Below are 14942 nucleotides of genomic sequence, written 5' to 3' on the forward strand. Positions count from 1 at the left end.
CCATTTTTCTGTGGGGCATATGGTCACAGCACCCTGTCTCTCTCCTCATCCACATTTGTAAGAGCTCTTCATCTCTATTCTCTGGCCCAAATAATCACATGCAGCCATGGAATTCATCTCATACACATTGTTGAAATAATCAAAATATTCAGCCGTTAAAATTAATCATTTAGACAACTCTAAGCTTAGCTAAGTTTTTGTACTACAACACAACCAACTCTTCGTGCATTTCCACAGTTTTCTTCCGGTTACGTGTCACCTTGTAACATTTCAGAACGAAAGTACTCCTTAAGCTACACTTGGTTTGTTAGACACAATGTCAAACATGATGATGATTCTGTGAAAGGTAAAGAAATTGTTTCATTTTCTAATAACAATCTGCGCATGTCAGTTCCAAAAGTGAGCACTTTTAGTTGATGTACAATGACTGTTACGAGTTTCCCCTAGAGATAACAATGCAGCTCATTTGACATCTGCTGTCTGAGGTGTTCTCCCTCCTCCTCATTGTTGTCCCCATTATTAGAAACAAAAACTAGGGAAAGAGGGTCCAGGTGGAAAAATACTGAAGTCTGAACCCTCAAACAAGTTTATGAAGAAGTGTTGACTGACCAAGATGTCCTCACTTTCCAAAAATGTCCTGACTCTGAAAGTCTAAAACTCAAATTGGTACACAGACAGAATCACACAAAGCCAGCAGTACTCAGTAGCCAGGACACTAGACTACAGCAGTGTAGGTAACCTGTTCTCACTTATATCACATGCATACTGTGTTCTGCTATGTGCACACCACCCACAACCACGCCAAGCTGGAACTCCTTAGAAGCAGGGCTGTTCTACTTATTGTTTCAGTTGAATTTAAACATTTAGATTTTTGTGACAACAGGAAGTTCCAAATCCATCCTGCCTGAGCACTGCAGGATTGAAGTCATTCATCTGAAGGTGGGTCCGTACAGGTACATCTTTTTGTTTTATTATGTTTTTACTGATTGTGTGACATACATGTATCTTTTGTAAAGTACTGTATCTGTTTATGCATTCACACTACATAAACCACTGTGCATGAATTTGTGTGTGTGTGTGTGTGTGTGTGTGTGTGTGTGTGTGTGTGTGTGTGTGTGTGTGTGTGTGTGTGTGTGTGTGTGTGTGTGTGTGTGTCAGCTGTAATGAGTGAACAGGCAGCGGTCCACATGGCTCCACTTTCCTGCCAGGGCCCGGGTCTCCTGACGGCCCTGCACAGAGCTGCCATGGTGGGGAACAGTGAGGCCATGGCTGCTCTGATTCGGGGAGGCTGTGCTGTGGACCTGCAGGGCAGAGTGAGTGGTGGACTCACCGCACATGTCAGAAGTCGCTCACACACCTGCAGGAACATTCGTTCACACGGTCTCACTTTTCGTGGTTGATAACATTGTAAGAAAAAGGTTTGTGATGGGAATACTTTTTCCCCTGTGTGTTTGAGGACGGCAACACTGCGCTGCATGAGGTGTCTTGGCACGGATTCTCTCACTGTGTCAAACTGCTGGTCAAGTCTGGAGCCGATGTCCACATCAGGAACAAGGTAGGATAATATTAATGATAATGATGATAACAATCACAACAACAACAACAAAAATAGCAATAACGAAAATGATAATAATAAAAATAATGATGATGATGATGATGATAACAATAATAATAATAATACACTTTATATTTGGTAACATTAAACACATACAACACATGCATACAACACAAACCTCATCCCCATCTTGTCCTTGTTGCCTTCTACAGTGGATAGAGGTGCTTACTTTTATAAAGTGCTTCATAATAAATTAAGACAATGAGACAAAAGACAATGTCCCATTGTACCAGAGATAACGTTATCATTTTAGAGTTGTATCTATTGCAGGCGCTCGCATGAAGACAGAGGCCCTTCGAATCCATCCATTTCCTAAATCTCATCTAAATTGTAAATCTTAATAGTTTTCAGGCAAATTTTTCACAGTTTTCGCAGGTGAACATTTCTTTTTGTTGTCAGGGTCATTTTTCAAAGTGTTTAGAGTTTAATATTCATTTCCACAAGAGGCTGAATTGCAACATTGCCCTATGTTCTAATTAGGAATGAAAGCAGTCATCATTTCTTCCAGGTTAGTTTTAATGTATCATTTGCTGACACACAATAAATTCACTTTATGTTAAGAATGGAGAAATCTGAACTCACCCAGAAGAAAACATGAATGCTTTTAGTCCAATTCAGAGTTTCTGCATCTAATGGCCCAAACATGAGTGATTAGTTTCACAGATGACATTGTTTTAATGGAACTTAAAAAGATTATCTTGGCAAAACTTTTTTCCACCGCTCTTGAGTCATAAATAAAGGGAAGAAAACAAACATAACTACATAACTCTGCACCTCTGTTCAGAGGATTTTGATTAAAATACATTTTAGTTTCAAAGCGTACGGTTGACTGAATCATTTTTATTAATCTAATAATGAAAACACCAGAACTGAACATCAATGAAGCCACATCAGCAAAGGACTATGCTACCAAGGAAAGAATGGATTCTTAGTAAGGAGAACTACATATCAGTCTTAGTCTTCATTTGGTTTGTAGTTGCAAATTGAAATGCTGCCTTATCTCAGTCTAGGTTCCTTATCAGTAAAACAGAATATAATTTTCAGCATAAGTATATTAATACTCAAATTTAAACACATTTGTGATTTCTTTGTTTGACTTGAGAATGCACAAAGAGCAATTTAATTAGAATGTGATATGTGTTAGCAGCAAAAGTGTTTGTGTCCAGTCACAGAACTATAAACCCTCCAACAACTAGTCTGAAACCAAACCCCAAGCTGTCACTAACTCACAGCGGCCAATTGTAGAAAGGGAGATTTCCATGTCATTTCCTATTAAAGCTAAGTATTCAGAAATTGTGGCTTTTAAACAAGCCGACAAGTCTTCTAAAAGTTTGTTATCAGTAGCGGTCCCGCTAAACTCAGTGTAGTTCACACGCTGACCAATCAGAGCAGACTGACCAATTCAGGCAGGGCCTTAAAGAGACAGGCGCTAAAACGGAGCGTTCCAAAGGGTGAATACAGGTATGTTTAGAAAGACAGTATGAGGGGAAAAAAAATGACAGCATGTAAAACTGTTCTTATGGAAACCCAAGGTACAAGCACGAATCTGAAAATGAGCATGATATGTCCCCTTTAAAGTGCATATTTTATATTTGCTTGCATCCGCATTTTAATGTGACAAGAACGGCTCTATGGACCCAAAAGACCTGCCAAATCCCACATCCCATAATGTGGCCTGTCTTGTCAAACTCTCAAACAGCATCAGAATCTCTGGTTGTTTTTTCCTCTCACCGTTGTGGTCTAACACACTATCCTCCCTAACAACCTGAAAAATGAAAGCCCACTACGTTTACTCAGCAGTCACTGTGTTATGTTGATTCAGGCAGGAAACACAGCACTCCACCTGGCCTGTCAGAACGCTCATGCTCAGACTGCTCGCCTCCTGCTGCTGGGAGAATCCACACCAGACACCAAGAACTATGTGAGTCCTCAGGCATGCCACAATACACTGACTGCTTAACAGTGAGGAATGGTTCCCACAACGCACTTGGTGCATCACTGATAATGGTTAACTAAACTGACATCACTGAGAGCTCTGTTTTGGTTCCAGATGGGTGACAGCTGTTTGCATGTGGCTGCTCGCTACGACAACCTGACCCTGGTGAAGATCCTGCTGGGTTCTCTGTGCTCCGTGACAGAGAGGAACCAGGTACAATATGTCAGTGTTATTAATGTAATATTGCTAGACTATCTTTCAGCCTGTGTGATACAAACTATTGAGAAAGTCCCTCACACTTCAGCAAGAGTCCACGCGAGAGAAACTCATGGAAACTCGTGTGGTTTCACTGATATGTTGTGTTTGTTTTTTCCTGTGAGTGTCAAAGGCATAGATTAAATTATGGATTATACAGGACACTTCATTTCAATTTCCTATGAAAATTCAAATTGGTTGTTATTACAGGGAAAAGAGAGACTAAGTTCTATATTTGGAAAAAGGTGGGGAAAGAAATCAGATATTTTCTAAAGTGAAAGTATTAAAACTCCTTAAGTATTAAAATAAACCTTAGTAAGTAAAATCACAGCAAAATGTAACAAAAGTAAAATGACTCATTATGCAGAATTACCCTTTTCAGAGTGGTTTTGTTTTTCACCTCTGTATCAACCTGTATGCAGCATTATGTTTCTTTTTTTAAATAAATGGAAACATCTGCCAGATTATTTCAAATTGTTTTCACTACTTTAGAATAAAAAAAAATAATAAAAAAAAAAAAAATTTAAAACAGCTTGGAATCATCTCATGACCATGCCAGATTATTCCCCCTTTTTTTGAGAACGTAAGACTTTTAGGAATGTAGTGCAGTGAAAAGTACAATATTTCAGTCTGAAATCTAGTGGAGCAGACGACAAAGTAGCATTAGATGCAAAGACATATGCATGTACCTCAAATTGTACTTCAGTAATACGGGAGTAAATTTACATATTTACTTTTTACTACTTTATTTAGATTTGACCTTGGTTAGTTGTCCTTGTAAGACTTTCTCCATTTAAACCAAAGTAAATATTTATCCATTATTTATTTATTAAAGGATTTTTTTTATGAATAATTGTTGACTCGTTTGCTCGCCTCTACACAAATTACACATTGATACCTGTTCACCTGATTAACTACGAACAAACACACATGCATAAACGCACTGTGCTGTAAAGGTCTATACATCTGTGTTTGGCTTCAGGCAGGAGACACAGCTCTCCATGTGGCTGCTGCTCTGAACCATAAGAGGACAGTTCAGCTCTTATTGGAGGCGGGGACTGATGGGACAATCAGAAACAATGTAAGTAACATCTAACAGCTGAACGCAACAGATTCACAATTATCCTGATATCATAATATATATATAGCTGTTATGTCATGTTGTGTATATATAAACTGGATCCTACATTTCCCATACTGCAAGTTTATTGTGACTTTCGTTAAATCCTCCCTGCCTCCTAAATACCTAAGTAGTACTACTGGTGATGGTTAAACAGAACTGCACTTTAAAACAGGGTAAAATATGAAGTGTCTGTTCTGCTGTGGGCCTCTGAAAGGTTTTCTAGTTTCTCTGATATACTGTTCTCTTCCAGTCAGGTAAAACGGCCCTTGACAAGGCCAGAGATAACAACCACAAGGACATGGCCCATCTCCTGGCCAGAGCTCCACAGGTTTGTATAAGCTGAACCTAGATTTTATGACTTCATATTCTTGTTTCCGATAGATACTTTAAAACAACACATTAGGCTGTAACCTGTCGAGAATTTCAAATGTGGACATTTTTACTCTTTATTATTATTACAATTGCAGTTATTTAATGCATTAGCAAACATTTTGTGTATTTTCTTGGTGTAGCGATGCATAATCAAATTTAGCCATTAAGGTTACCATAGCAGATTGTTAAACTTGTCCTCAGGTACATCGCTTCATGCGAGGAAGAACCGTAAGGAAACAAAGAGAGAGACTGACAGCTGAGCCCAGGACCCAGACTGTCACCAGAGTAGAAATTCTTCCAAACAAAGTAAGAAAATATACAAAGAATAATAATAATAATAAAGAATATTCCTACATTTGCATTAGTCACATTAAATCCATTTAGATAAAAAATCGATACATAGTGTTTGCTGCCGTAGTTTAATTTCATTGCAGTTTTCATTTTGGTTTTGAGTTGAACTTCACCATTTTGTCTGTTTGTCCTGAGCAGGACAGCAGTTCTGCGGTGGAGGAGGACACCCCCTGCAGTGAACGAATGGAGAGCAGAACTGCCTTCAAGGTGGGTCGTAGTAACCAGCAGCAGCAGCAAAGGCAGCGACTGTATTGCCACAAGAGCCCTGCCGCCATCAGCAGTCTGTACAGCCGCCGAAAGCGGAGGAGGGTCAGGGAGCATGTGAGTCCACAACAGAGACGTCTGACTGTCCTGCTCAGCAAGTCCACAGCGGACGTCTTCATGTGTCATGGTGTTCAGGGATAAAGAGAGTCAGGTCTCATGGTTACACTTCATGTGCTCATCTTTACTGAGTGAATGAACATAATGAATCATCTGCGAGAGTGCGAGTATGTTTATTGTTTAGTGAGTCGCAGGTTCGCCAACGCTGGTATACAAGTCCCTTTAAACTCAACAAATACGAGTCAAAGCTCTAACGTAGTGAGAGCGTCTGACACCTGCACTCTTTTGAAGTACACTTATTGTTTCAAACGGCCCAAAAGCGTTGTGGCGCAGGTCAAACTGCTTTGTCGCCTCTACTTAGATCCTGTTTCGATTTTGGGGCGTCAAATGAGAAACCCAGTGACCAAAGCTGTGTTTTTCTGCAGCCTTAGTATCTGTTTGGCGAGAGCTCAAAGGAATAAAGAAGACGATATTATTATTAATAATAATACTACTACTGTCAATTTCACTGGTTAATATGACATACGTGGACGTCTGTAGTTCACATCAGCTGTCTCTACTTAAGGTAAATTCTTATTGGAGCTTGATGGCTAGTTTGTGAGTTCTCTGCAGGACGGTGTCGCAACCAGGAGGCAAGCTCCGGTTCTGACTAGTGAAGCAAATGCAGAAGTAGCATTTCCATCAGGGGGCGACTCCTCTGGTTGTATAGAAGTCTATGAGAAAATGACTACTTCTCTCTTGATTTATTCCCTCAGTAAACATGAGTTTATGGTCTCAATCTCTAGTTTCAAGTCTTCTTCAATACAGCATGATGTTCATTTAGTAAATGATGCTCCATTTAGAGTCAAACAGACCATAAAGCAGAGTATGCTTTAGGTGATTACAGTGATTGACAGGTCTCTACCAGAGCCGCGTCTCTACGTCACTTTCCCGCATTCCAAATATGGTAACTCTCTGTTTATAGGGTGCTTAAAACAAAGATGGCGACGGCCAAATCAGCGAACTCAAGGCTTCAAAACAGCAGTCCACAAATCAATGGGTGATATCATGATGACAACATCCACTTCTTATATTCAGTCTATGGTCGCAACAACTCCCAAACAGTGACTAGTCTTCCATCTATCGACTCGTGCGACGCCAATTTCACATTATCAAGTAAAACTTTCATTCATGTAACATCAATAATTTAGAAGACAAGGTGTCAAGTGGTATCTTTAATATACAAAAAGTTTGTCTTGATAGCTTTTCTTAAAATACTGCTGGGTTTGTGTTGCTGGCTTAGTATATCTGATGCCTGCAGTTCGCCATAGGAGCATCAAACGATGCACGTCATGTATCACCTTCAGTGTGTTTGGGTCTTTTCTCCTGCTGAAAGTAAGAGCTGATAAATTCATCAGTGCACCATGACAGATATGTTTTTGGTGATGACCAGATAAACACAGCTGCTTTTCCAGTTTCTCCCTGGTCTCAGACCAGGCTACTCTCGTGTCATACCGTCTCAAATGAAAACATTTAACAGATATCACATTTTGCAATTTCTACTGACAGTCAGTTACTTTCACTCTGTTGCAGACTCTGAATGAAAATGATGAAAGAAAAGGCGAGAATGAGTTCCACCTTAAGAGGAATCTGCTATGGGAAGATGGTGAAGATTCCCTTCAGAATGGAAAAACCTATCAGCTCTACACACTGTACCGCGACAAGGAGGGCAACATTAGACAGGTTACTGATGATACTCATATTAATATTCTTTCTTCTTTTATTGTTTCTGCATGTTTGTAAAGGGTAAATGATGCATAACTTATATTCATTCTTTTAGGGTGACTTTGTAACATCTGTCCAGGGAGTACACATTAAAAATAGCCTCTAGGCTTCCTCTGGTGAATTTACAGGAATGTTTTATTAATATGCACTGTCCCTGCCAAATAAACCAATAATAAAAAAAAAAAGGTATAACAGTCATGGGACTTTGATTTAGGCTTTGTGCTTAAACTTCACATGTTGACTAAAGAAACAGGCTGTTCTATGGAATCCTTCCTGCTACTGAGATTGTGACTTGTGACAATTCTCCGTACAGGCACCTGCCAACGGATGCCTCTGTAAGCCCCTGCTCAAGAAGCTGGAGGGCCAACTGAAGGCCACGCAGGAGGAGATGAGGATGCATGTCCTGAACGTGCAGGAGCAGGTCAACAGCAGACTGGGCAAAATGGACCACAGGAACAGACACCAGGTCTGCTTCTACTGTCTCTGCTTACAGATCAGGACTCCACACTTCACACCTTCATCAGTGTCTTAAAACTAATGCTACAGTTTATTTGGGTTCTCAAAGGGTCATACCAAAAAACTATATTGTTCAATTTAATTTAAAAAAGGGTACCAGAAATGTTCAGTTGGTACCAAGAAGTCAGCCCAGCTACACATTTAGTGGGCTATATCATTGAAGAAAAAAAACAGAGATTTAACCTTTCTGACAGTTTTTATTTAATTTAAACTAAAATTGGACAAATTTCATGCCAGAAAGATCCCAAATTGTTACATGATTGCTTGATTTAAAGGGAGATTTTTCCACACTTTGGCTCTGGCAGATTAAAGTGTTGGACGTGCTGAGTCAGGAAAAAGCAGCGGCAGAAAGGAAGTACATGGTTTACAAGATGGAGCAGCGAGCTGCCCAGGAGAGAGAGGAGGCCCGGGTGACAAAGGTATCAGATGACACTGGATTTCATAACATGCAGGGGAAGATCTTAATTCATGTTTACATGTGTGACCTTCATAACCAGGCAGGGATGATCTGATCCATTCATATTGTGATTATGAGATGGAAGTCCATTGTGGTCTGGACACAACTTGCTGCTTCTTGAATTCAGAATTTTCAGTTTCAATTAAAGAAATTGAGATTTTAATCAGAACATATGTCATGTCATTGTTGGCACCCCAAACAGGAGACCCATCTGGAAAAATAATTTATTAATGGTGTAGCGGATATTACTACCTTAGAAATTAAATATTGCACTCGTAGAGTTATGGGGCACCACCTCCTTACAGAGGAAAACAAATAAAATAAATTCAATAATTTGGTGACAAATTTAGCAGTCTCAATATCTCAGGCGTAAGTACTAAGTTCCTTGATCTACAGTTCCCGCTTTGAAAGAATATGACAGACAACGATTTGTCGATATATGGGTAATGTATTCCTGACACAATTTAATTAATTGATAACTAGATTAATAATTAAACAAGAATACAAATTATGGAATTAATTTGTTTCAAATAACACAGGGAAATGATTTTATATAGTGACGGGAAGATGTGATTTCCTATAAAAAATTACTGACACTACTCTGACCAATAAATATACATTTTATCATTCAGAGCGTTATCCCACACCAGCTCTTGATCACATTAGAAGATGTCAGTTTCCTACTTTGTGCAGCGTTGTCCAGATGACTTTGCGGTGGACTCAGCCAGTTGTTTCTGCTCCAGTGGGGTCAACTCATGGCTCTCCAGCGGTTGTTCATTCCCGTTGAGAAGCGATGACTGCCGGTTGACGGAGTGCAGAAACTGTAGGTCTCTGTCCTCAGATGTCCACCAAGTGGACTGGCAAAAGTCTCTGAAGTTCACACACTGCTGTTACAAACGGTATCGCCGTGCGCTTCAGGTCATGATCCACGGCAGCAGGTTCTTGGTCCGACAAGGTGCATGAGCCGGATAATACTCTGAATAATATGATAACTGAAACTACTCGTTGCCATATACTTAAACTAATCTCGTTAGGCCGAACGACAGTAATTGAAGTTGATATCTCACGAGGTTAACGGATGTACACTAAAACAAAATAAGGCTTGCCTAAAATGAATAACCATAAGATGCTCAAAAGGAGTTGAGAAGAAAGAGCACTAGACAATAACTGCGATTCTTGAATAAAATAACGGGAGCGTGTATGAAGCTCTGTAAACAAACAAAACGCACTGTTAGGGATTCAGTAGCAAAGGACCCACTAGCAGCCACACAGCTCTTGGTTCAGAGTAGATGTATTAAAGTTCTCAAGCAACAATCCAAAGGGCAAAAACAGTCTCGTAGTCAAATAGGCAGGCAGAGGTCAAATCCAAACAGGGCAGGTCAGATATCAGGCAAAGGTCAAAAATCACAGGCAGACTGAGAAACAAGATTTATGAAACACTGGAAAGGCTCAGGTACTAACTGGCACGATCTGGCAGAGACGCCAAGGCACACCGGGCTTAAATACACACAAACCAATCACCACAAACAGAAATCAGGTGTGCACACAAAATGGCGGGAAAACAAACAAAGACAGGGTGGAGTCAGGGCCACATGACTTATCAAAACAAAAACAGAAAACACCACATGATCAAAATGTAAACAAAAAGCACATGTTGCTGGAAAAACAAAAACTCAAACAGCACGGTTACTAACACGCACAACCAACACAAAACAAAGAGCAGAAGAAGACAACACGAAACAAGAGAGCGACAAAGAAAAGTTCAACAGTTTTATCAACCCAGGATGGGTGTCTACTTGAGGCGGGGTGAGGTTGTAATTTATGATACCTCTCCGCAACTATTTCAAGTTTCTTTGTCTCTTAATGTTGGCATGCTCTTGAACTAATCTAATCTTAAACAAATAAGTCACATACTTTCCCCCACTATGTAACATGATAATAAACCTTACACAAGTATCAACTTGTATGTATACAAAAATGGAATTTTAGTTACACATAGTTAATACACAGGATTTAACAAAGTAAAAAAATTATAATAATACAGAGACAGAAATGTGCATCTGTCAGGTGACTTACTAGCGTGTAAACATTTTATAACTATCGCTAACATATACTGTTCCTCTACCTGTTATTCAGAACATTTCAGTCCTTAAGAAAATATATGTTTTATCACCGATGGTCACTGGATGGCACTGTGGTCACATGGTGTGTCAGGTCTTTTAAGGGCATGTTTTCCTCTCACAGACTCAGGAAAAAGATATACTTTCTTGAAATCAACCGTGGCATAACTTGAGTGGAGTTATTGAATACTCTAAAGACTTATACAGTGTTATTCCGACCTACAGAGAATAATTGTAAGACACCTATAGTTAGTTTCTGTTTTTGACTCTACGTATTTATGACTTGATCTGTGAAGTCATGTTTGACCTTTTCCAAGATAAGAGAGAGGGGAAGAGAGAAAGTTTAGGCATTGGTGCAGAGAAATACTTCAGTTAATCCCTCTGTGTTTTCACTTCCCGATGTTAACTTCGTATCTTGCCTTGAGATCTTCCGATGTGGACTGGCAGATTTGTCCCCTTTGTTGCTTAAGGTGTAGAGGTACCGTCGGGTACGATGGGCGAGTCTCTGAGGAAGTGTATTCGAAAACTCCCCTGTAGTGATGATTTACCAGAGTATTGGAATGTCTCTGCGTCACCTACCCCTGGTAGTGGGATGTTATATCCACAATGCTGCTCCACACTCGCTACAATGGTTTAAACCTAATCGCACAATTCAAAGAAATAAGTCAGAGCTTTTGAGACTAAAGTGATAATATCAAGCAAAAAGTCATAAATGGAGGCCAGAGTGGATTCTTGTCATGTTTTTTACTCTATACCCGAAACCAATCTTTAACTAACACAGAGGGAAGTGAGAAATACCAGCTGTTAAAGTCGAATGACTATGTGCCCTTACTAGAGGAAGGTTTGATTGTACAGCAGCTTGTTTCTTATCCCAAGCAGGCAGCAGTGAGCTGTGAGCTGAAGAGGTGGTGCATGTCCCAGTTGAAGGACGGGGACATCCACCTCCCAGCCAAAGCCCGGTATTACAAACTCCTCCCCTCACAGTCTGTGGAGCAGTCCATAGCAGAAGCTGACCTGGAGTCACTACCCCTGCTGTCTGTGGTGTCCGACAGCAGCACCTCACTGGCTACCTACGTCAACATCCTGCCATGCCCATCCACCCACAGCCTGGGAGACCCGGAGCAGATGTGGGGCAGGACATACTTTGAAATGAAAGTGGACAGGTCACCAGGTATGTAAGCCTCCACAATGCAGTATATAGAGACACTTTTAAATGGTATCCAGCCATGATTTATGGCTGTTATTACAGTGTTCATCTCAGACCATATTTTCCTTTGGTCTGCATTCAAAGTTTGAAATTAAACATGGACGTTTATACTTTATCTTGTAAATTAGAAGTTTGACAAAAGAAAATGATCTAAAAGTCAACTAACTATCTTTTTTTCTGAAAGTTTCAAGTGCATCTCATGGCAATCACCCATCTGCCAAGAAAGATGATTTGAGAAATCAGAAATGTAATTTATTTATATAAAATAAAGTTACTCTGGGGAACTTTTAACTGGTTATGAAAAAGTCTCAGTTTGATCCTGATCCTCCATCTGACCTCCATCAGTAAACGAGACCATCAGAGAGAAGATTGTCTATTTCTATATAGTTATTCTTAAAGCTCGTCATCGGTGCCACCGGGTCGGATTCTGGTCAAATCAGATGTTCACCAGAAACTCCTTCAGCTCAGACTCCAGCAGTGCCTCCAGTAGAGACCAGTCCACCATGGACAGACCCAGATCCACTAGAGACCGGTCCAGCGCGGACCGACCCAGATCCGGCTTCACCGCAGCCTTCGACCTGCAGTCGGAGCTCCGGAGGAAGGAGGAGAGCTCAGCTCCCGGCAGCAGTAGCTCCTCCTCCTCCTCCTCCTCCTCCTCCTCCTCCAGGAGCAGAGCTTCTCCTCTCTGCTCCTCCGGTCCCCACAAGGAGCCACGCTGCTGGAGACCCAGGCTGTATTGCTGAGGCCTGCTGGAGGGAAGGGAGGCACGGGAGAACCAGAACCAGGACTGAGCGGGTCAGACTGTCAGACCCTGTAAAATAAGAGGTTTTCTAAAGGGTCTCTGCTGCTCAGAAACACTACCACTTTTTTCCACAGGAACAGCTAAAATCAACACAGAATTAAAATTCCTTGAAGTAGCTTTTAAGAGGGATGGCTTTGTCAAAATCAATTTACATATCTCAGCCTCTGAACGGAGGCTTGTCATTTGTATATCGTGGTTATTTGCTTTGGAGATATACTCACCTTGCCTATGGAACAGACTTAAGACTTCATTTAGCTTAAAGTGGATGATTTGTTTTTTTCTCCAACTCAGATGACTATGAGAACACAGCCCTGTTTCGTATGCCTGCCAACCACACCTCAGACCTCCTGCTGGACTCTGTTGACCCCCTCTGGCAGCCTCAGGGAGTACAGGACAGTCCAATAGGAGCAGTGATGTCCCGGTGTGGTGAGGGCTTCTCAAGCAGCAGCAACAGCCAGTCCAGCATCAGCCCCCAGGGGCCCAGCCTGATCCAACATCAGGACCACCGCTGTGACAGGCTGGGCAGGAGACACTTTGGAGAGCTGATGAGTGCGTGCAGGTGTGTAGGGATTCACACTGAGGGCACCAGAACACTAGAGTTCTTCATCGACCGTCCCGCTGAGCCCACCTTCATCCAGGAGAGGAACAGTCATCACGCTATGGAGGTTAGTGGACTGATGGGTGGGATGAAGTACTGCCCACCACTCCAAGTAGTGACAGAGTTGGACTGGACCTGTCAATCAAGCAAACATGCTACAAACCGTGCTTTTCTCTAAAATTTAGTGAGTAATTCCATTTTGATAGACTTTTAGTGAAACTAATTTTTCTAGCTTTAGCTGTCATTTCTATTAGTGATATTAAAGTTGGACTCACCAAGTTGGCAGCTGGAGACATCTATAAAATTGAAAAGAAACTGAATGTAATGAGAGATTATCAACAAGGTTCCAGATGTGTTCACTTTCAGTTTGATCTCAAAATAATGTAGTTTAGATAATCTGGATAAGGTGTTGATTTCTTAACTATCTCATCATCATGTTTCTTGACTTGATAGACTCTGTTGATTTCAGCAATGAACTTTGTGAAATGACGAGCAGGATATTTCACAAGAACTGTACCATAGACCACATGAAATATAGACGTGGTCTCCATGACATCACCCAATTGGATTAAAGTGGTTCGTTCCAGCTTTCGACAACCAGGCCTAACTCCCGGCTAATCCAAAAATGGTCAAAGAGGCTGATCGTCTGTAGAGCGGAGGCCATCCAAAGTGACGCAGTAAAGGAGACAGCTAGCAGCTAGCGTCCAGAAAAGGCCCCCACCTGTCACTGAAAATGGTGCACTCCCTTAATTATTGCTAACTTTAAGCCTTAATATAATTCCAGCGGGTGAGTTATTTAAAAATCCAACCCCTGTGCAATTGTCATGAATGGGGAAATTAGCTCAAGAGACCAAAACCGTCTTTTTTTTTGACCAGGATGTAAATGTGTTTATTTCTGCTGTAAATTTGGACATTTGAAAAAAGGGGGTCTATGGGGACTTTTTTTATCATGTCTGCATTGCTGCGTCATTTTTCATTAGCAGAGAATGGCGCTTGCTTTGTACAGGCAAGACGGTACCAAACCTGAAAACCTCACTGTGACGACTTTGGGAAGTTATGGCGTTTTTGCAGTTTCCACCACCTAACTCCTCGTAACACCACAAATTGTTGTCCTTAGATTTATGTATGTGTACATATGAAAGATACGGTGAATTATTTAGTGAGCTAAGCTAGGCTTACACACAGACTTAGAATTATATCGATCTTCTCAACTCACTTTAAGAAAGCAAGCAAGTGTTTCCCAAAATGTTGAGCTATTCCTTTAAAAACTTTATTTCCTGAAAAAAAAAATGTTTTGAATGTTTTTGCCCTCCATTCAGGTGACTCAGCGTTTCTTTGACACGGTGTCAACTCAGTTGGAACGTTGGTACGAGAGGAAGATTGCGGAGGTGGAGCAGCAGACGGAGCTCAGAGCCCGGCTGGACAAGAAGGAGCTGCTGCAGCAAATAAGCACGCTGGAGGAGGAGCTTCAGAGGCTGAAGACCAATGAGAATGAAGAAAGCTGA

At 41.0% G+C, this 14942-nt stretch overlaps 1 protein-coding gene across 1 annotated transcript; it reads left to right on the top strand.

Annotated features, from left to right (window-relative positions):
* The first annotated feature begins 1187 nt into the window (after positions 1-1187).
* On the top strand, positions 1188-14942 carry ankrd6a (ankyrin repeat domain 6a). Its single transcript, XM_054614333.1, has 14 exons — positions 1188-1313; positions 1457-1555; positions 3438-3536; positions 3666-3764; positions 4789-4887; positions 5180-5257; positions 5503-5607; positions 5791-5973; positions 7546-7695; positions 8051-8203; positions 8559-8672; positions 11707-12001; positions 13131-13504; positions 14757-14942. Exons 1-14 carry the CDS (start codon positions 1188-1190, stop codon positions 14940-14942), a joined length of 2160 nt encoding a protein of 719 aa, XP_054470308.1.

The sequence above is a fragment of the Anoplopoma fimbria genome, chromosome 15, assembly GCF_027596085.1.
Source record: "Anoplopoma fimbria isolate UVic2021 breed Golden Eagle Sablefish chromosome 15, Afim_UVic_2022, whole genome shotgun sequence".
In the NCBI taxonomy this organism is placed as follows: domain Eukaryota; kingdom Metazoa; phylum Chordata; class Actinopteri; order Perciformes; family Anoplopomatidae; genus Anoplopoma; species Anoplopoma fimbria.